The sequence below is a fragment of the Rattus norvegicus genome, chromosome 17 (assembly GCF_021556685.1).
Source record: "Rattus norvegicus strain SHRSP/BbbUtx chromosome 17, alternate assembly SHRSP_T2T, whole genome shotgun sequence".
NCBI lineage: Eukaryota > Metazoa > Chordata > Mammalia > Rodentia > Muridae > Rattus > Rattus norvegicus.
Window position 1 is genome coordinate 29,886,784 of NC_141550.1, and position 22,428 is coordinate 29,909,211.

At 41.0% G+C, this 22,428-nt stretch overlaps 1 protein-coding gene across 39 annotated transcripts in view; it reads right to left on the reverse strand.

Annotated features, from left to right (window-relative positions):
- Positions 1-14,392, reverse strand: part of Prpf4b (pre-mRNA processing factor 4B) — a 34,277-nt gene extending 19,885 nt beyond the window's left edge. For 34 of the 39 annotated variants that reach the window (NR_199625.1, XR_015640690.1, XR_015640685.1 and 31 more), the window contains 3 exon segments: positions 3,765-3,938; positions 5,561-6,757; positions 14,226-14,392. Coding sequence is in view for 2 of the 39 variants with exons in the window: in NM_001011923.2 (NP_001011923.1) it covers positions 3,765-3,938; positions 5,561-6,757; positions 14,226-14,266 (1,412 nt within the window). In the remaining 37 variants the exon portion in view is untranslated. 39 annotated transcript variants of the gene reach the window in all.
- Positions 14,393-22,428: the final 8,036 nt, after the last annotated feature.

Here is a 22,428-nt window from a genome sequence, read left to right on the forward strand (position 1 = left end):
TCTCAATTAGTGACCAATGGAGGAGGGCCCAGCCCACTGAGAGGAATGCCATCCCTGGGCTGGTATTCCTGGGTGTATAAGAAGGCAGCCTGAGCAAGTCACGGGAAGCAAGCCAGTAAGCAGCACTCTTCCATGGTCTGTCTCTGCATCAGCTCCTGCCTCCAGGTTCCTGCCCTGTTTAGGGTTTCTATCCTGACTTCCTCCCATGATGGACTATAGATTCAGAAGTATAAGCCAAATAAACCCTTTCCTTCCCAACCTGCTTTTTGAGTCACTGTGTTTCCTTGCAGTAAAAGAAACTCAAACTAAGACACCTTCAAAATCTATTCTATTAAAGAAAGGTACCCAGACATGGTGAGACACCATTTAATCCCAGCACTCAGGAGGAGGCTATGAGAACTCGGAATAGCAAGTCCCAAATTCTTAAAAATTTGTTTTTAAAGGTTCTGTTTGTTAGGGCCTAAATGAGTATGTATTTCTGTATGTGTGTATGTGTACAACTGGTGCCTGCAGAGGCCTGAAAAGGGCATTCAAGCCCCTGGAACCAGTAGTGGAGCACAGTGAGCCAACATGTGGGCAGTGGGAACCAAGCTCAGGACCTCTGCCAGAGCAGCAAGTTGTCTTGAGGAGTCTCTCTGGCCTCTCACTTAGAATTTAAACAACTGAGCAGTTAATAATATTTATTGAATTACACATTTTCTCATGAATATGGAGTTAAGCGCAACAGAAACAAATACTTATGTTTGTTCTTTTGGTTGTTCTAGGACTGTGTGTGCTAGCTAGTCAAGCACTAACTCTAACCCCAACCCTCTACCACTGAGCTACACTACCAGCACCTCTATACTCTCAAGAGCACCACAGCTATGACTCATGGGCTGCTGCTCTGTACTGTGCTCATGCATATGTAATCGTGTATGTAGACATGCTGTGAGGGTTGAATACTCTCTGCAAGGATGCAGAGACCAGAGCAGGATGCCTTTCTCTATTGTCCTCCAGCTTACTGCCTCGAGACAGAGTCTCACAATGACCTGGAAACTAACATTTGTAGCTAGCATGGCCAGCTCTTGGGATCCACTGGTCTGACCCCTAAATGCCTAGGTACCTGTAGCCATGCTCAGCTTTCTGTCTGAGTGCTGGGCAAGGGAACTCAGGCTTTCCTGCTGGGAGAGCAAGCGTTCAGTTTCATATGCACTGAGGCATCTCTCCAGCCATACAGTTATTTTATTAATACAGCAAAAATGAGGGTCTCAGCTATGTTTACTGTCTCAGCTGTTTGTGCCAGCTGTGCTTATCTGAAACTGTACTAGTAACTACATAAACTTCAAAAGTGACAGTGTAGCAAGATTTCTGTGAAACCTAAGTTGAAACTACAAAACCAGGACAATAGATGGCTGCTAAGAACTAGAGTCAAAGGAAACACAGGTCACCAAGAGCCAAGATCTTCTCCCCTAGAGAGCGGTAATTGTGATGACTACATGTGCCTGTCACAACTCCTAATTTTACACACAAGAAAGAGTTTGTTACTTTAAAATATCTTAAAATTGTATTACCTACACCTTCGTGCACGCACACACATACACACACATAAACCAGAAAACAACTCTCAAGACTTGGTTCTCAGAAGATATCCTGTAGGATCTGGGGATTATTCAGGCTCCGTGAAAGCACGCCTTCCTATTGGCGGCCTAATTATGCTTTAGTAAAACCAATTTAAAAGCACACTATTGTTTACTATGTACAGGAAAGGCAAACATGCCTAAGTCTACTGTGATAAACTTTAAAATTCCAATTAATCTATTTACTTATAGTGAGAAGGAAGGGAAATGGAGGGCTGTGATCCATCCTGTGGATCATGTGGGTCCAGGTCCTCTGCATTAGTAACCGGGTTCTCAAGCACAGAGTCATCTCCCCAGCCCGGTTTACCTACCACTCTTGCAGAGGATCTAGGTCCAGTTCTTAGCACCTATATCAGGAAGCTTACAACTGCCTGCAACTCAATTACCTTTAACTCCAGTTCCAAGAGATCCAATGCTCTCTGGCCATCAAGAAACCTACACATGTAAAAAGATAACTCTACAAAGAGAAAATATATCCACAACTGAGAAGACAAGAGAACTGCCAAGATGGCTGCTGAAGAAACTCAGTAAAGGCAGAACCTTCACACTGAGCGAACAACTTGACTTCCATTTCTAGGAAGACAGTTTTAAAGAGGAAGTTATCAGAACCACATAAGGTGGTTCTAATGTAAGCCTTCGGTGTAGTCTTCCTAAACTATATTCAAAAAGAAGTTAGAAGGTTAATGTATGCATGGTTTTAAAAATCTTTTTTTTAATAACCTACAAATAATACACACTTTATATACAATGTTTTCTAGCAACGAGTTGAAATGTTTATTTTTAGTCAGAAAATACTAACCAGAAATCAAGTTATTTATACAATCTTTTAGCAAGGGCTAGTTAAAAAATTTTAAGTATTATCAATTTTAAAGACTGTTTTGATTATGTGTGTCTGTATGCATGAATACCATGTATATGCAGGTGTCATGTCCAGGAAAGCCAGAAGAAGGCACTAGATCTCTTGGAGCTAGAGTTACATGTGGTTGTGGTCACATGACATAAATGTTGGGACCCAATTTGGATCTTCTAGAAGAGCAGCTGAGCCATCTCCTTAGGCCTTAGACCAAATTCTTGGAAACAATGGTTTGTGTAGGATGGTGTCATTATGCAGCAAGGCAGGTCCAGGATAAGGTGAAGCCTGTCACCGGAGGAGAAGAAAAGGTAGGCAGCAGGGGTGGGGGTAGAGGTGGGATGGGATCTAGGAGAAGTGGGAGAATCAAGATGGGATGTTGGGGTGGGAGGATATATGACTCAGATCCAGGTGGTCTTGAATTGCCAAGATAACTGGGATAGATTTCTGTAGACAAATTTATCTTATCTAGGTGGGCGGTTTATATCCTTATCAACTGGTTATAAAATCATTGTGTGGATGTACCGTGGATTGAGAATGTAGCATATAAATCTGATTGTTGGGTTACAGTTTGTTGAGTCTTGATTTTACTGGGTAGTTGGGAGTTTTTACTTTAACTACCAGGGGGCGGTTGCTGGGAGTGTGGGCAAAGTCCATAGCAGGGAGCCCATAGGAGGGAGCCGTGATACCGCCATAGGACAACTACTGCTGGACTACTAGAACCATGATGTTGCCAGGTAGCTGGAACCAGAGAGTTCAAGGCTAGCAAAGAGCTGCTGGAAGAGATACTGATCTGAGATAAATTAGCGTGAGTTCAAATGGCCCATTGGAGCTGGATCTAGTGACTGCCAGGGTACTTGTGGGAACCAGTTCCATCGCTTTTTTTTTTTTTTAACTGCAACAGATTTGTATAGATTTCAAAGGAAACTACACTAAAGAAAACTGTGTTGGGCTGGAGAAATGGCTCAGCAGTTAAGATCACTGGCTGTTCTTCCAGAGGATCAGGGCAATTTCCAGCACCTACATGGCAGCTCATACCTAATAATTCCAGTTCCAGGGGACCCGACACCCTATGCAAATATACATGCAAGCAAAACACCAGTGCACATAAAAATAAAAATTAAAAAGAAAACTGTGTGCAGTATCCCATGTTGGTAGAAGGAAGCTATGTGATCACAACTAAAATGTTTGAGGAAAAAAATGGTCCGTAGAAAAACCTGCCAATGCAGCTAACTTAAGTTTCAAAAAGAACCAAAGGTTATGGAATGGAGAAGATAGCATTTGTCCTTCATATTTACCTTCTTCGAGGAGACCTGCTTCTTCTTCTAGGAGACCTGCTGCGTCTCAATGGGGAACGGGATCTCCTTCTAATGGGAGACCTACTTCTTCTTCGGCTTGGAGACCACCTGTTAATGGGGCTGGCATCCTTTGATCGTTCACATCTACCAAGGATATCATCTCGAGGTCGTGTTCTTAAGGAAACAAATGCAAGTTCAGAGAAAAATAAGACAAAATTAAAAAGAATCTGTTTGATATTTAAAAGGCGTAAGATTCACAAACTTAATGAGAGTAACTGACTGATTTACTTTGAATCACCATTTAAAGTCAGATGACCTCACTGGCATTACAGTGCTAGAGAAGGCATATGTCTACATATTGACATTTCCACGCTTAAGCATCTTATTTAGTTTATGTATGTGGGCATATGTGTGTCTTAGCACACATGTGGAAGTCCGAGTTAACTCGAACTTTCTAAGATACTACTGTAAATATAAGGAGACTGGGCAAGTCCACTTCTATGATTATTCTACAAAGAGGCCTCAAATATAACCAACAAATACCTCTGTACACAATAGTATAAAAATTAAACCCTTGTAATGTTCATTAGCAAATACGCAACTTCTGCACTGTAACATATGTGTATATAAGTATATACACATATATATCTTATATATACTGTTACCAAAGCATGTTTTCCAAAAAAAAAAAAAAAGCATACCATCTATACTTGGAGATAAATTAGAAGACCCCATTTATAAGGAAATGTGTACACAAAATGAGCTAGCAGGATATAAACATACTGTGAGGTGCTGTAGAGTCCAAGAACTTAACTTTTTCTCTAGTCAGAACAACTTCTTTTACAATTAAAAAAAAAAAGGCAGGGGTATTTTGAATAAATACTTAAGGTTGGTTTTTAATAAAACTTTCAAGGTGGAATACCCAGGATGACTAAGAAACACTTCAGATAAATGATCAGTAAACCTAGCAGCCTCAAGCAGAACACTAAAGGAAAAGGCAGTTTTAGTGTAATGCTACTCATAAGGGAAAAGTCAAAGCCTCCTGTGATAGCACTTTAAAACTTTCCCCAATGTTCTCAGGATGTGGTGATGGAAACGTCAAGATCAACTCAGTTACACTGAACACAGTAATAGTAAGAGGAGTGAGTAGACAGAATTCATACCATCTTCACAAGCCCACATCTTTTGCAAAACTCACGGAGTAATTTCAAAATGCACAATTCCTCTACACAATAAACCAGTTTCTAAAATTCCTCTATTTCCCCAAATTTAGTTCTATGATCCTAGTCAATCATTTGATTGTACAGTATACAAAGGTTAGGGCACGGATGGTAGGACACACCTGTGATCCAAGCAGCTAGGGGGCTGAAGTGAGAGTACTAAGTTTGAGGCCAGTCACAGCTCTGTCATTATAGGCCATGTCTTAAAACCCTCCCCACCAAAGGGAAGGAGTCCCTCTCACTGAGCTAAAATAATCTCATGTACACTTTACAAAATTGTTTAGATTTAAACAGTCGACTGAGTAAGTTAGAGGCTAAATTAAGTCAGGAACTTGGAAAAACTGGTCATTAAACTTCTTAAAGTAGATAGATAGATAGATAGATAGATAGATAGATAGATAGATAGATAGATAGACAGACAGACAGACAGACAGAAAAACTTTAGTGTTAACACACTAAATTATATTAGAGTTTTGAAACCCATCACCATCATTTAAAAATTATCTTTATATTCACTTTTTTCCTTTAAAATATACATTGTGAGTAAAAAGCATGACTGTTTCGTGAACAGGTTACCTCGGAGAAGAAAGCCGTCTCCTCTCTGGTTCTCTCCGTTTCCTTTCTAAGGATCGGCTCTTGGCCCTTCTGCCTGGAGAGAGAGTTCGAGAAGGTGATTTGCTCTGCTTAGATCTCCTGTCATTGAGAAGCGGAGACCTACTTCTTCTTGACTTGTCTCGTTGTTTTGGAGACAAACTTCTTCTTTTAGGACTACGGCCAGGTCTTCTACTGGGTGACCTATTTTCCTTCCCAGAAGAAGCATCTTTTGAAGGTGATTTAATTGGCTTCTTTTCTTTGTCAATCTCAGATCGTTTTGACTTCCGCTCTTTGGACCTCGACCTTCTGTCTTTGGATTTATCTCTTAAGTCAACTGGGGACTTGGATTTTTTAGATCTATCTCGACTTCTTTCATTTACAATTGGTGATTTTTTCCTATCCTTTATTTTACCTTTCTCTTCACTCTTAATCTTCTCGTCAGCAGGAGATCTAGCCTTCCCCACCTTCTCTTGGGACCGCCGTCTAAGGGTAGGGGACTTTGATTTTCTTGCTTGGTCTTGAGATTTGCTTCTTTTGGATGGACTTTTGGATTTTCTCCTCTCCTTAGACTTGCTCCTGTTTGCTTTTTCTCTCATCATTTCGACAGCTCCCTTGCTCTTCCTTTTGTCTGACCTATGCCTAGTTCGTTCTTTGGATCTGCTCTTACTTCGTTTTTTTGCACTATTTTTGTTGTCTGTAATTTCAAGTTTTCCCCGTGTACTGGAAGACCTGGTACTGGACCTATTTCCATTTCTTGCCTTTTCGTGAATCTCTCCTTCTTCTTCAGAGCCAGACTCATAGCCCTGCAGAATGAGCCCCATTCCAGACTGGACCTTCCCCTCCATTAACTCGTTATCGAGCTCAGCTTTGATCAAGGCTCTCTGTTTTTCCAAGTCTTCCAGCAAAGCTAAATCATCAAGTTTAGTTCTTTTGGCAGGGGACAGGCCTTCCTTGTCAGAGGCATCGAGAACTTCTTTTCTTTTGTGTTTCTTATGCTTATGCTTGTGTTTGTGTTTTTTATCCCTATCTTCTTCTGAGGAATGTTTATGTTTCTTATGTTTACTTCTGTGTTTATGCTTCTTTTTTTTATGACGACTGTGTTTATTTTGAGACTGGTCTTCTGATACTTCTCCATTTTCCTCATTTACACTCTTTTCAGAATTATCAGCATCGTCCATCCTATAAATATACAAAGCACATTTTATAGTCACAGTATTTACACAGTATACAGTTATAGCAACAGTAATGATAAAATGAAACTCGATGTAACACGATAGTCACTAAAATGTTGTAAGCAAGCTGAGGTGGTAGACACACAATAACCTGTTTTAATATAATAGCTGAATTAAAATCTAAAAGTATTAGAAGAAATATACTATGGAGTATGACTTTGAAAAGCATCATTTAACTGAAAGAAATCCAAACCAGCAACAATGAAATCCAATTAATTTTAGTTATACAGAAACTCCAGTAATTTGATTTTAAACCAGCATTTCTCACAAATACAAAAGACCCCTTTCTCTTTTCATAAGGCATAGAAAATGACATACTGAGAAGCTAACCTTTTCCACTTGATGCTCAGAAAACTTGGTTGTCAATAATAATCTACCTGTTTACTGGCTGTGAACACATCTCACTTAAAACACCCCTTCTTGAAAAAACTCAATAGCTAATATTAGCTAAATCCAAAGAAGTCAATGTGCCCCCAGAAGCTTCCGAAGAACAGGGCCCATAGTGAGAGGTCCACCGTCAGGAATGGGTGTGGCCTTGCTGGAGGAAGTATGTTGCTGTGCAGGAGGACTTTGAGGTTCCTAGTGCTCAAGCTCTGCCTAGGGCAGAAGAGAGCCGCTTCCTGGCTGATTGCAGAGTCTCCTGCTTGCCTTTGGTTCAAGATGTAGAATTCTCAGGTCCTTCTCTGGCACCATATCTGCCTGCATGCTGCCATACTGCCAGCCATGAGAACCAACTGAACCTCTCAAACTGTAAGCCAGCTCCAATCAAATGGTTGCCTTTTTAAGAACTGCCTTGTTTGTGGTATAAAACCCAAACTAAAACAAGAGGAATCTTGGTCTATAGCTACCAAGCCATAACAACCACCAGAAAAAACATTCTGGAGGCCAATAGCAATCTAATCCTGGAAAGTTTGCAGGATTTGAGCCAGGATTTGTTCAGAGAATTATTTTCTCTGAATTTCAAATAAAAACTGTTATCCCAAATTATGTTCATATTCATAGATGCTATGTAAAAAAGTACAAACTAAGGGAGGTTCTGTGTTTTAAATGCTTTTGCTATAACAAGTTTATGACTCCCAACTTGCCAAGGTAAAATAAGTGTTCAGTAATTCCAGATTAAATACAAACTCAACGGCATTGCAGATGCTCCTTGACTTACATGGTATTATGTTCCAACAGAACCACTGTAAATATATTCAAAACACTCTACGGAAAATAACATACTCAATGCACCAATCCTACCAAACAATCCTTCTCTCCCGAAGGCACTTTCTACAAGATGGGACCAAAAGCAAAATCAAGATAGTTTTTGGTTTAGACCAGCACATTATTATGGAGGAAGATACAGTCCACCTGACTTCAAAGGATATGATATATTCCTGGTACTTTTGAGTAAGCTGTTTGTTTTCTTGCAAAAGAAGAAATTGTGAATCTATTCACCAGTCTCTGCACATTTTTAAATGACCTACTACTACTACATTCAGGTATTCAGCAAGGTGACCGGATAATAAAAATGTCCAAGGGTGTATTTGCTTTCCTAAGGGAAAGTATAGTACAATGGAAAAGACCTCCACACAGAACAACCAGACAACATGGAGAAGAACCAACACAAGAGACCCAACGAGAGGTTGTTGGAACACAGGTCATCTAAATCCATGTTTGACAACAGTCAATAAGGGTGTTTTGTAGATCCCAGGGACAGAGGTGTTTGTGTTTGTGTGTGTGTGTGTGTGTGTGTGTGTGTGTGTGTGTGTGTGTAATCCCCAACCCATTTGTTAACTGGGTACATTGAAAAAAAGATGTTACCTGAGAAGGAATGTGTGCTAAAAGTATAGGTAGATTAACAGTATCCAAGAGTAAGCAAAAAAATTGGAGAGGAGCATCACTTCAAACAGAGAAAGCAGATGGCAAAAGTCAGTCATGTAGAGAAAACCACACTCTGATCATGATGGTCAGGGCATGACACCTGTGAAAGACTCTGGTCTAAGAAGGTTAATCTCTCAAGTGAAACAACTCCAGATGATAAAATATATGTGGTTCCAAGAGTGAGTGAGACAGAGCTAGAAGTCCACTGAGAACCCATGGGCACAGAACTGCAGGGTCAGAATGGTGGCTGGATTACCTACAAGAGCACTGCCATTTCTGGGGACTATGGGGGAGAGGGGGTGAGTCTACAGTCTTGTCCTCTAGGTCTCAGTTTTCAATAATTTGGTAGGGGAGAAGAATACTGACTATTTATGAGTGAGAAATTATCAGGACACCAACAAAGGAGTGAAACACACAAAGCCACGGCATGTCATCAAACAAACGGAACCCTCAAATTTACCAACTTTAAGTTCTGCTGTGATGGAGTGTAGAAAGGAAATGCATTGAAGAGATGTGTAGAGGAACTGTCCTCTGACGACTCAGGTTTTAGCGTGGAGCAATTTCTTGCTAGTAGAGTATGAGATGATACAGGGTAACTGTAGTATGCTTTCCTAGGTCTCATTTTTTTTTAATCAAAGACTTCAAAGAACATTATCTTTGTACATTAACACAGTTTTATGTTACAGAGCAGGAAGATACACCTGTATTTAATCAGACTGCCAATGGTATTTCAACTTTGCTCCTTATAGAGGATATACATGTTAACTTCCTTTCCCCTTCAGAAGTCTCTCATCCAGAAGATAGGGTTTTTTTTCCCCCTTTGAATCTTGACTGATTAGGAGGGAAGTTCAAGAAATATTGTATTAGTCTTTTTAAAGATAAAACGTTCATTTTAAATGGTGTCTAAAATCTAAGTAGACACCGTATAGAATTTTAGTCACAAAAGTGAAATTTAAGTCACACTACATAAAACTGTCCTTAAAATTAAGCAGTCCCCAGGCTAGATGCATGGAGTTGAAACTTGGTTCCACTACTGTACTAACTGTGAGAATTTGGTAAGGTGTCAGTCGAGTCCTGTCCCTCTGGAACTTGCTTTGTAGACCAGCTGGCCTTAAACCCAGAGATATGCCTCTTGAGTGTTGGGACTAGGGTTTGGTAAGTTTAAGGTGTAAGTGACCTCAGGTATCTCTTCTGTAAGATGAGAAAAACAACTGTACCTACCTAAAAAGATATTAAATGCTTTTTTTTTTTTTTTGGTTCTTTTTTTTTTTTCCGGAGCTGGGGACCGAACCCAGGGCCTTGCGCTTCCTAGGCCAGCGCTCTACCACTGAGCTAAATCCCCAACCCTAAATGCTTCTTTTTAACAGTGTTTAGCATAAACTAAGCTGCCCCAGTAAAATGCTATTATTGTATACATATTAGCAAGTATACCTGTTCAAACATACTCTGTGGAGATGCAGGGCAGTTACTAAGTTATTGGAAGAAATACTATTAAAGGCAGCAGATGACTCTAGAATCAAACTACTTGCCTCAAAATGCTGCCCCACATAACACAGCTATTATAATCTCGGGCAGGGTGCTCCTCTACTGCCACTTTTTTTAGCCATAAAAACTGGATAATCAGTAACACAGACAAATCATAGGTTGGTTATGACAATTAGACTAAATTCACATAATGTGGTCACAGTAATTACATAAGAGCCATATTTTTTGCTTCCTTAGTACTTAGTGCTTCCCAGAGTTCTATGTGCACACACTGTACTCCTTGGTACTTAATAAGCAATACCCTAAGTAAGTCAAATCTACCCCCCCAAAAAGAGCCCTGTTGTTTTAAAAATGGTGGAAATAGAATGATAAGTATAGTTTAGTAAAGGACTTAACTCTAGACATGAAATAAGTTTCATTAAGAATTGTGATATAATCTAGCTTTTAAAAAAATCTATTAATTTTACAAACTTTGATGAAAAAATGTTACCTTAGGACCATCCAATATAGGATTTCCAAAATAATCCTATATACCCTGCATCAAACTCCCATCTTCTTCAGTTGATCTTTGAAAACAAACTTCAGGAAACAAGAATTATACTTTATGGTTCCAAGGGCACCTCAGTGGCATTAGTACCCAGCCCATGCCAAGCTTTGGTTTTACTACCAGTACCACAAGAAATGGGTAAATAAACTGTGACAAAAGAGTTCATTACCAATACCATTCTTTTAAAGCTTAACAAAAAGCTGCTGGTTAAGACAAATGGTGGCTTTTGGATAGTTTTCATGGACAACAAAACTATATAAATCCCAGACATATAAATCTATTATATTTGCATTTTACAATATAACAAATGGATGTACACACTTGCCTAACAAATATGTCACAAAGCAAGTATTTATCAACAAGCTACTAGCCTGTATTGGTTAACACTCACTCACACCCAGGATTAAAGATGACCTAAAATACAAACAACACAGGAGGCTTCAGGCTTCAGCAGTTGCTCATTTAAGTTTTACCCTGTAAGCTACTGAGGTCTTGGGAGGATCTGGACACAGAACACTTTCAAAATACTATCATCAAAATAAAGTCATCAATTACCTTGCACTAGTGTCATTTGACCTTCTTCCCTACAAACATGAGAGACAGAGTAAGGTGAATTAACCCTACGTGGCTTAGAGCTTTCACTGCCCCTTCCTCAGCTTTCTAAGTGCTGGGATCACAAGCATGCGCCATCATAGGCAGCCCAGTGGCTTGACTAGCCTTACTATGTAGCTCTCGCTGGCTTGAAACTGAGAGAAATCTGTCTCCTAAGACCTGGAATTAAAAGTGTACAACATCATGCCCAGTTATCAACATATAAGTCACTTTTTTCCTTTTTTTTTTTTTTTTTTTTGCTTTCGAGACAGAATTTCTGTGTAGCTCTGGCTGTCCTCAACTAGCCTGCCTCTACCTCTGCCTCTGGAATGCTGGGATTATAGGTTTGCACCACCAATGTCCAGCTAGGATAGTCTTTATAAATTTATTTGGGAAGCATTCAAGACTTTTTTTTTTGAGCAAAGTCCAATGTAAAGGAAGTAACTAAATGACTTTCTCTTCCAAAGTGAAATCATTTTAAAACAGAATTGATGGAGACAGGAGTTAGAATGGATCCCAAAGACCAATTGGTCTGAAACCTAGTTTCTGTTTTTACCTTTTCCAAATCACGTCCCAAGAATTAAATTTTAATGTATTAGAAACAACACATCAAAAGCACATCTTTGGCTGGGCATGGTAGGGCATGCTTGTAAAGGCAACCTTTGGGAGGCAGCCTGAGAGACACTCCCCTGAGCTCAGGGGAGTGAGGTGCATCACTGTGGTAGAACACTTAGGCTAGTGTGTGTGAGGTTCTAGGTTTACTTCTAGTGCCAGGCCCTGCTCAATGATCTCAGACTGAGAAGGTGGCTCAGGGGTAAAGTACTTGCTTATTAACATGTGCAAAAGGGCTCTTAATTTGATCCTTAAAATTTCTCCTCACCCCCTACAACGATTTTTCTGGGACACCAGCAAAAAATGTATTTTAAATCTTAGGGGCAAGTGAAAAAGGAGTCACAGCACAGCAGTCAGAAGCTGGCCTTTAAAACCATATTGTACAAAGTTAAATGTGTCTATCGCAGTGTGACCTTGAGCAAACTACTTAATTTCTCTGTGTTATTCTCATCATCCGTAAAATACCAGCAATAACAGTATCTAGCTCCACGGTGCTGTTACAAGAATTAATGAGCTACTATTTGAATGATTTGAATAGTCCCTGGTCCCTAGGGACTTCGAATAGATTTTTTTTTCTTTTTAAAGCTGAAGTAAAGAAGTTGACAAATGCACAGGCCATTATAACAAAAGCTCTTTGAGCCCTTGGGGACAACTTAAACTATGTAATATGTGTGTTCTTGATTCTCTATGTTGAATAGATTCCCTGTAACTACAAGCTATTCAGTGCAACTCCAAGCCATGAGACACTGAGCACTATGGTCAACAATACACACATAGTGCCTGCTTTCATATCAAATTGTTATTACTTCATTAATTACTTTCAAATTAGCAAAAATAGGACACACGGAAAAAAATTCCATTTCCACAACTTCGGTGGGGGAAGGGCGGGTAAAGTAAAAACCGTGGTCAGTGTTATGTACAGTTGCCAGAGCCTAAACAAATCCATGTTTATAATGACAGGATTATTTAAATATGCAAATAATAGGGCTGGCTCATACTCAAAATAAATGTAAATGAATTCTCCCCTCAAATTAGGTAAATAGATATAATACCAAGAACTTTTCAGATTACCTGAACAGTACTCAGCTGTACAGCCGAAGACACCCATCAAACTAGACTAACATCCTGTAACTGCCACACCATGAACTTAGAAAAACAACAAGCTATGTCTGGTTAAAACCCTATCTGTTCTCTGCTAAGCCCAATTATCACAACAACAATGCAACTTTCAAACATACTTAATAAAAATATGAATTCTCTATCAAGCTGAGTAAAGCAAATGACAGGGGAACACCAAACTAGATTCTTGAGCAAAGAAGCCAAGCTTCTTTGGTGGTAAAGTCATCCTCTGCCACAAGTTGCTGGAGACGGTATCATACGCTTTCCTAAACAGGTTGGAAGCATAGATAATGCAGATGGGGGGTGGGGAGGGTGCCGTTGCCAAACAGTCTTTAATAGTATTCTCTTTAAAGTTGTTTCCAAGCGTAAACGTGGGAAACAAAACACTGCTCTTATTTAAGAGCTAGTCCTTTTGCGTATTCACGGATGTTCTCTTGGCTTCAAGAACTTCTATATTCGCTTAATTATAACACAGACTAGAATGGTTTATAAGTAGCAATAATTCCTAATACTTCTACCATGTCCCTTCCTAAAGGGTGTAGGGCAAAAACTGCCAGGCCTCAAAACCCAGGTAGTCTACCTTACTTTGCCTCAAGTTTGAAAGTTCGAAAGCTGCCAATGAACAGAGAAATACCGGGCTGTGGTTGGAATGAAGAGTAAAGGGCGAAGGACTTCGCTAGCACAATTTCCGGGACAGTCAAAAGTGTGACCCTAGCACTCCTGTCTCTGCTTTTACTATCAGCAGGATCACAAGGATACTATAGGCGTTAGGAAAGTGGGGCTTAGCCTGCCGGCTGCCACTGCCCCTCGGGTCCCTCTTGGATCCCCCATGGGGAGATCGCCGAGGGTTGAGACCAGAGCTCCACGGTCCCCCAGGGAGGAGCAGGAAGGCGCGACCTCAGGGCAGCAGCAGCCACCACGCTAACTGGACCTGTAGAGGCCGCTCGTGCCGCCGCCTCCCGGGGCAACGACGCGCAGCAGGCCGCGCTGCCGGCACCCCAACAGCCGCGGCCCCACCGGCAGCAAAGCCCGGGCGGCTCCCACGCCTCCCGCCGCACCACCGAAGGCGCGCGGAAAGGCAAACTTTGGCTATCGCCCGTTAGGCCTGAACTTTCCCGCCCGTCGCGCAGGTCGCCGCCGTCCCCCGCACGGTGGCCAGGCGGCCCAGCTCCAACCACCCGCACGATGCACTTACTCAGGTTGCTCCCGCAGCGACGGGGGCTCCGTGGCGGCCATCTTGAACTTCCCGACTTCTCCGCGGTGCTGGCGGCGGCTCCGCGAACCGTAGACGCCAGTGGGAGCGGAGGAAGAAGGGAAAAGCAGTCGCGCATGTGCAAAGCACGTAGAGAAAAGCGGCACTCCGAGTCCGCGCTAAGAATCCGGATAGAAAAATTCTGCGTCCGGGGGCGGGGCGCAGGGTGCCGTGATGTAATTTCCGGGGCTAGGGGGCGGACCACGGGGAGATCAAGGCCTTACTCACCTAGAGCGCCAGTCTGTGTGGAAGTTTGAGTGTTTCAGTGCAGGAACCTGCTGGGGAAAAGGAGCAAAGAAAAGGGTCGGATGTTGGTATTGAGAGTGCATTTCTGAGCGCTGATTCTCTATGTGGTCCAGTAGTGGGTGAAAATTGCTCTGTGTCTCTTGTTGCTGCTGATTGATTAGCGGAGAGCTCGTAGACTTGGCCTAATTTAAACACCCAGAAAAACTCCCAGATCCCCCTTTGACCTTGTTCTTTGTGTTATGCTTTATATGGGAATTAAGTTTTCTGCTTCTGAGAAGATTAAGTTGGAGATAATGGACGTTGTCTGATACCGAACTGAGACCAATCTCAGATTTACACACACCATTCTTAAAAGAACAAAATTAAAGCACTTCTAAATGTGCTGATGCTGGCAAACTTTTCCATTGAAGATTTTGATTTTCATCAAGTTCATTTCCACGCTATTATCCATTTGAGAGCGAAATAGACGTTTAAATGCATTCTAAGCTGTTACTGTTAGTAAAAGTTGAAACATTAGCTTAATCATGCAGGAAACGTTTACAAAGTGACAGGCCAAACAGTTCCTTGTTTCTCCCCGCCACCCCCCACCTCCATCCCCCAACCCCCCCATAACCACGCTTCGAAGCCCTGGTATCGGAACGGCCCGATCCAGAGCTGTGGTTTCCGCGGATCGGAGCGGAAGTGAGCGCTCCCCGGCGGAACCAGCTTCCCGGAAGTCATTGGCAGGCTAGAGAGACGCGTGCGTACTGAGGTCCAGGAGAAAGCGTGGGCGTGTTCAAAGCGACCGGCGGTGGTTGTTGCTTTAGTACTGCGGCGGGCAGCTGTAAAGAGGCCTTGCCAGTTCCCAGCTCCTGCTCAACTTGTCCCGCCTCCCGGCCTCAGCCCGGACCTCTCTTCTGCCGCAACGTCAGCAGAGCGGCTTGCCAAGATTGCGTCTGTGCGCACCCCTGGAGCCCTCAAGTAGAGGACCGCCCTGTTCGGTGACACCGTGGAGACCACAGCGCTTGGCAAGCCGCCAGCAGACAATGCAAAAAGTTGAGGCTTTGGAGGCAAGCGTGGCTTTGTGAACGCTTCATCTTTTTCCACCATCTGTGGTTGCTTCAAGTATTATTCCATACGAGATGGGCGTTCTTTAAATAATTGGAAAATATATTTGAAATATGTTGTTTCTGTGGAAAGCTATTACTTTCGTACACGATTAGCATGGATCCCAGCGAGCTCTTAATAGGCTAGTTGTAACAGACTACAAACAAATTACAAGCATCGTAAAACCCTTTAATTCTTGTAGTTTCCATGTGTCTTTGAAGAATGTAGAAGCCATTTAGACAGCACTTAGGTTTAGAACTGGGGTTTGGAGCTTTGTGGGAAGACGCCAAACTGCTGTTAACATGCTTGAGGCATCATGCCTGTCTTACTCTTAATTTTTTGTTGTTTTAAAGCAGTTCTGTGCATTTGTGAAATTGGGCAAGCTCAAAGTAAAGAAAAATCACTCTCCATTATCTGCATTGAACCAACACGAACATGTTGGTTTATTTTTAGCCTTTTCCTATGTAAAATATTAAATTTCCACACTTGTGTACACAATGTCATTTGCTTTTTTCACATAATAGTTGTCAAATTTTGCGTGGAGTAAGTTGAGGATCACAGAGTGACATGATTAAATTTGTTTTAGAAGATTTATTTGGCTGCTTTGTGGAGATAGATTGCAAGGGATCTGGTTCTCTTCAGTGAAGAAGTAAACTAATTAGGCTAGTGCAGCAATCTTACTGAGAGAGAGAGTGGTAGTTTAGATGGATGTAAGAATGGAAATGTGGTTAGAGGGGATATATATTGAAAGAACGGGCTATATCACTCACTAATGGATTGGATGTAGGTAAGAGAAAGTCACTTAAGAGTGTTTTGCTTGAGGAATGAGTTCAATGGTAAAGCACATGGGTAGTTTGTATATAGTCCTGGGTTCTACCCTCTGTACTGTATTTTAAAAGTGCCTTAGCTTGGGTAATTGCCCTTGCTATTTGACAACAGTATAAGAAAAGAATAAGATCTAGATGCATGGAGGGGGCAGAAATTTTGTTCTAGTCTTTTTATACCCTCAGAATAGATCATCTACACAATTTTCTTTTGCATGTAACACTTAGTAATTTTTACTTAATTCTGTAAGCATTTTTGTAATTCCGTTGTGTCCTTGTCCTTGCATCAAGCTCTGGCCTATTTATATCAGCTTTGCACTATCTATATAAATAATGAGACCGTAGCTAGAACAATGTTTAAAAAGCTGTAGACCTCATCATTTACTGTGTAACTGTGACCAACTTATTTGATTTGTTTTACCTTACTGATTTGTAAAATCAATAACATGAGAAAGGTTCTCATTGCATAAATAATTATAAGAATTAAATGAAATAGCACATGAATAATTATATGTATCTGCTTAATCTCAAGCCAAATGTCTAATAGAAAATTAGTCAGACTATAGCTCAGTGGTAGAACACTTGCATAGTACCTGTGATGCCCTAAATTCCATCACACACACACACACACACACACACACACACACACACACACACACACACAGGCAACATGCAAGAAAGGAAGACAGTTGAGTCTTAGAACCAGATATAGTAGTTCACACCTATAATCTCAGTGTTTGGGCAGTGTGGGAGGTAGGTGGGATCAGGTGTCCAGGGTCATTCCCTTTTGCTTGGTGAGCTTGGCTTGCTGTCTCACCCTGAGCTACAGAAGACTTGGTCTCAAACAAACAAACAGAAACAGAAAACTGGGTCCCAAAGCCTTCAGCTATTGTTGAGGTATCTTTTCCTTTTCATTTATTTTTACTATCTGTGCTGTATTTGATTCCCTGTTGTTAATGTGGATATACTTGCCAATGTTGTATATTTGTAACAGTTCAAAAAGTGTAACTCTGTGTCCTAATTAGCTCTAATTGTCAACTTGACATAGCTTAGAGTCATCAGAGAAAGGCATCTCACTCACAGCATTTCTTTGATTAGATTGATTTATGGGCATGTCTTGGTTGTTAATTCAGGTAGGGGGCCCAATGCTAGCAACACCATTCCCTGGGCAGATAGCATTGGACTGTACAAGACAGCTAGCTAAACTTGAGCCCATGAGCATTCCAGTGAAGAGTATTGCTCCACTAAATTTTTGGTTTCTTTGGAGACTTAGTTGTGTCATGTGATGGTTTTCTGGAAACTGTTTTATGAGAGGATGTTTTGTTGAGAACGGGCATGTGGTATTTTTCTGGAAGCTACCTAGAAAGGGGGCATATGATGTTTTGCTAAAGCAGACATATGATGTTTGGAAAGGGTGTAAATATAACCTAGAAGACAGTGGACAAGACTGTGGCATTGGTTAACCTTGCTACTCTTTGCTGGTCTTCATTGGTCTTTGCTGACACTGGTCTTCACTGATTGAACTGTGGCATTGGTTTGCCTTGCCTTATTTACTGATTATTGTTGTGACTTCGTAGAGAGATGCACCAAAGAAATTCTGGCAACAAGAAGCCTCTTTTGTGGAGTCTGGCCAATTGGCAGACTCTTGGAGTTTCTTCTGGATCAAATTGCCATTGGTAATTTGTGAATGATGTTTGCAAGTAGATCGAGCTCCTGCTGCTAATTCGTGTAAACTGAACTGCTAATATCCTGACATGAAGATTAGAATCACCCCAAAGAACATTTCTAACCAGGTCCACGTCTACCTTTGCCCTGTTAACCTTTCCTTTCCACTACCTCTGTTGGGTGGTGAACTAGAACCTTTATTTAAAGTAGGTTTTGAAAACTCTAAGCCTACACTCTGTGATTTCTGCTCTATTTTCTCAACAGTGAGTGAGTTTCCTGGTTAAGGGTAAGAGTATGTGGAACTCTCTTTGAGTTCCTGCTTGAGTTCTTGCCCAGACTTCCTTCAGTGATGGATTTGTGGCCTGGGAGTATCAACCAAATAAATCCTTTCTTCCCCTAGAGTATTTTATCACAACCACAGCATGAAACTAGAACTCTGGATTTCACTAGTAATGGTTTTACTTTGAAGTTATTTTTGTCTGATACAGTCTTTATCCTGTTGATACTTACATAAGCATTGCCAGTAAATCTAATGCTGTCTCTTCTAGACAGAATTTTATTGAATCTTGTTTCTAAAAAAATCAAAAAACAAAAAAAAATCTAGTGTAACAATCTACATCCTGATTGTTTAACCTAATCACATTTAACATAGGTATTATGCAGTTAGATTTGTCTGCCATATTTTGTTTTCTTTTTTTCCCACTCTATCCCTCTTTTATGGCTTTCTTATGCATCCAGTGACTATGAAATAGCATTGAGATTTCTTTTTTCTTTTTAAATTAAACTATTATTATCATCATCATTATTATTATTATCATTATTATTATTATTATTTTACTACTATTTGCATTCCAGTCATTGCTCCCCTCTCAGTTCCCCTCCCACAGTTCCTCCTCCCATTCTGGGGTCTCAAGTCTCTCGATGAAATGTCTTTAATGATACCTTTTCACTTTTGAAAAGTTGATTTCTGTCTTAGTTGTTCTAGGGCTTACCATCCACATCTTCCCTCTCCAGAGACAGCGTTACTAACTTAGTCCCAGTGAGCTATGGCAACTCCATTCCAGTACAGTTTACTGCTTTCTTACATCATGTGGAGGAAACACTACAAATCCGCTAGGACATTTATTGTAATCATTGCTTGTATTCTCTTAAAGAAATGGGAGAACCTGACTTTAGTCACATGTGCATTTATGGCTTTTGTCACGTTGACTTTATCCTCCAGATTCAGTTTTTTTTCTTGTGGAATTCAATTTGCCACCTGGAGTAATTGCTAAAGCTTTGCCCTGCTATGTAGCGATTTCATCCTGGGTGGAGGCTCCAAAAGACTCAGGAAGGAAGTTTGTGGTGTGGGGCATGCCCTTCATCTCAATACACTGGAGGTAGAGGCAGGAGGATCTTTATGAGCTCCAGGTCAGTCAGCCCTGCATAGTGAGACAAAAAAACAAAACCCCCAACATCAATACAAACACACAAACAAACAGACTCAGAAAATTCCAAACTGAAAAGCTTAAAGAAGCCTACTTAAAACTTGGGAAATAAACAACTCTCTAGACTCTTAGATTCACTTCCACCCAAGGCTAAGAAGAGCCTTGCATTAACTGCTAGAGAGATTCTCCAACCTATTCGCTTGCCTGGAAGGTAGGCCAACTATTTAGTTTGCCAAGTTGGGTTTTGGTGGGATTGTTTATTTGCGCTGTCATTGGTTTCCTCTGTGGGATGATTTGTTCATATCTTCTTAGGAAAAGCCAAACAACATAACTGAATCTGAACAAGAACTGACTGAGCGGAGGTGACTGAGAAGTGTGATTAGATGGCCCTGGAGCAGGCATCAAGACACACTCAAGTGGCTGGTCTAGGTGAGGGTAGTGTATCCATAGGAAAAATCCCTATATGGCTCTCTGTTCTCTGTGGCCTGGGGCAGTATGCCTCTTTTATAGTAGTGTCTGTGCGATCCCTATAATGGGAGAAGGGATGTGCAACAGTGGATGAGCTGAGAGTGAGGAGTCTGTGAAGGGAATTCAGGGTCGTCTTCTATGAGGTATGGGATGACTCACCTGCTTGATGAGTGGGATCAGCCATGTGAATATGAAATGCCTTGGGAACAATAAAGGATAGAAGGATGCATTGCAGTCTCTGAGAGAGATACAGATGTTGCCAGTAAACCGGTTATACTGGCTAATGGCCACTGCTGTGTGCAAAATGAAATTGATGCTGGAATTACTTACTATCCAGAGATAACTTGAATGTTAAAGGGATGAATATAAAAGGGAGGCGATATCCACCTACCCTAATGTGCTCTTGGCTTTCCTCTGACCAGGGTCTCAATAACTCTTCCTCCTGTATACCCCACTTAAGTCACAAGCTTCTTATTCTGCACATTCTTTTCAAAAGTTTCACCCCTTCCCACGATTTTGTCAATTATATTCTGAGTTCCTAATATATTTATTGACTATCTTATAGAGATCTTATCCTGAAACTTGGCATGGTGGTGCAGACCACTATTCCCAGCATTTGGTAGAAGGAGCAGGAAAATCAGAAGTTCAAGATAACCCCTGGTTACAAAGTAAATTAAGGGCCACATGGGCATACCACATCTCAAAAACAAAACAAAACAAAACAAAAAAACAAAAACAAAAAAAACCAAATAGGTTGTTATGGTGTCAAAAACCAGGAGCTAACACCAAAATGTTGCAAGGTATAATTTATTTTACAGCTAGGCCAAATTTGCAGTCTTCTATGAAGTAGGAGAGAGAATCAGCCAAGACTAAAAGGGTGGGAGCCTCTTTGTAGCAAGTGAGAAGGTAATTACTAAAAAGCAGAATTTTTACAGTTGTTTTTATGATCATGGGAAAAGTACATGCAGGTTTATAAAGTTTCTGGAACATACCATGAAACAATGTGTAAATCACAAGGTTATAGAGGAAGAACAAATCAAAACAAACAAACAAAATCAAGTTGACCTTTAGCTTGGGACATGATTAAAGCAAACACACAATAGGGAACACTGTAGAAATAAATCAAATTATAACATTATGTTTAATTAGGAAAAGGAAGGGAAAACAGCAGTTAGCTGGGCCTTAACAAAAATGAAGGGAGGAGAAAGGAAGATTGCACTGAACTTGGCTCCACCTAAATTTGTATCCCTTCTCTCCAATAAACTGTCTGCTGTCTTCCTTATTGTCTAAACAAGGAAGCCATTTAAATAAATCATCAAGTTCATCAGTAGGCACCATTAATTTCACTACTAAAACATAATGAATTCATCCTGCTCCCCACATTCCAGTTGCACAGCCTCAGTCTAAGCCTTGGTCTTGATATTCCTTGCTGTGTTATTTTTCCCAAGGCGATGTGAATGTCTGTTTACCCCACAGTAGGCACCAACAACCAACCAAGAAATGATTCCAGATATTACCAAAGTCTAGCTCATAAAGCCAAGGAGTTTAGGGGGTTGACTTATTGGAGCATGTGTAAGGGGCATGGGAATGGCCGAAAAAATGCTGCTCCACTGAAAAATTTCACCTGGCATGGGAGAAACTTCCTGAAAGCTGCATACTTGGAGTTCTTCCCTTTTCATTCACCTTCTACCCTCTACTCCCTCTAGCATCTCCAAGGACATGGAATTCTGGGGGAGAATTTTGTGCAGGACTGGGGAAATTAGGGAAGGACTGGGATATCAACTGAAGGTCCAATGATTCTGCCCCACCCCCCAAGAGAGTCAATAGGCCCAAGTTTGTTGAGAACCTCATACAGATAGTCACAACTCTGCTAAGACATGACTGGTTATGCTATATCCGGAGGACAGTGTTGTTGTGCTATTCTTGGCTGTTAACTTGACCACAGGTGGAATTAACTAAAACCTGACTGGCTGGGTACACCTGTGAGGGATTTGTCTTTAAATAATTTGAAATAGACCCATCTTAGATCCCAGATCTTTTGAGATCCACCTTAAATCTGGGCTGCCCCTTCGGATGACAGCTTATATAATAGATGTAGAAGAAGGAAGGGAGCACGTGCTCTTTGCCTGCTTGCTCTGGCTGGCAAGACCATTCCTTCACTGGCATTAGAGCCTACTTCAGTATTTTGGTATAGACTGAAGACTGAAGACCGGATGAGATATCCAGCCTTGTGGACTGAACAACTACTGGATTCCTTGACTTTCTTTCTTTCTTCTTTCTTTCTTTCTTTTCTTTCTTCCTTCCTTCCTTTCTTTCTTTGTCTTCCTTTCCTTCCTTGCTTTCATTCTTTCTTTCATTCCTTTTTATTAATTATTTTATTTATTTACATTTTAAATGTTATCCCCCTTTCCAGTCTCCCCTCTGCAAATC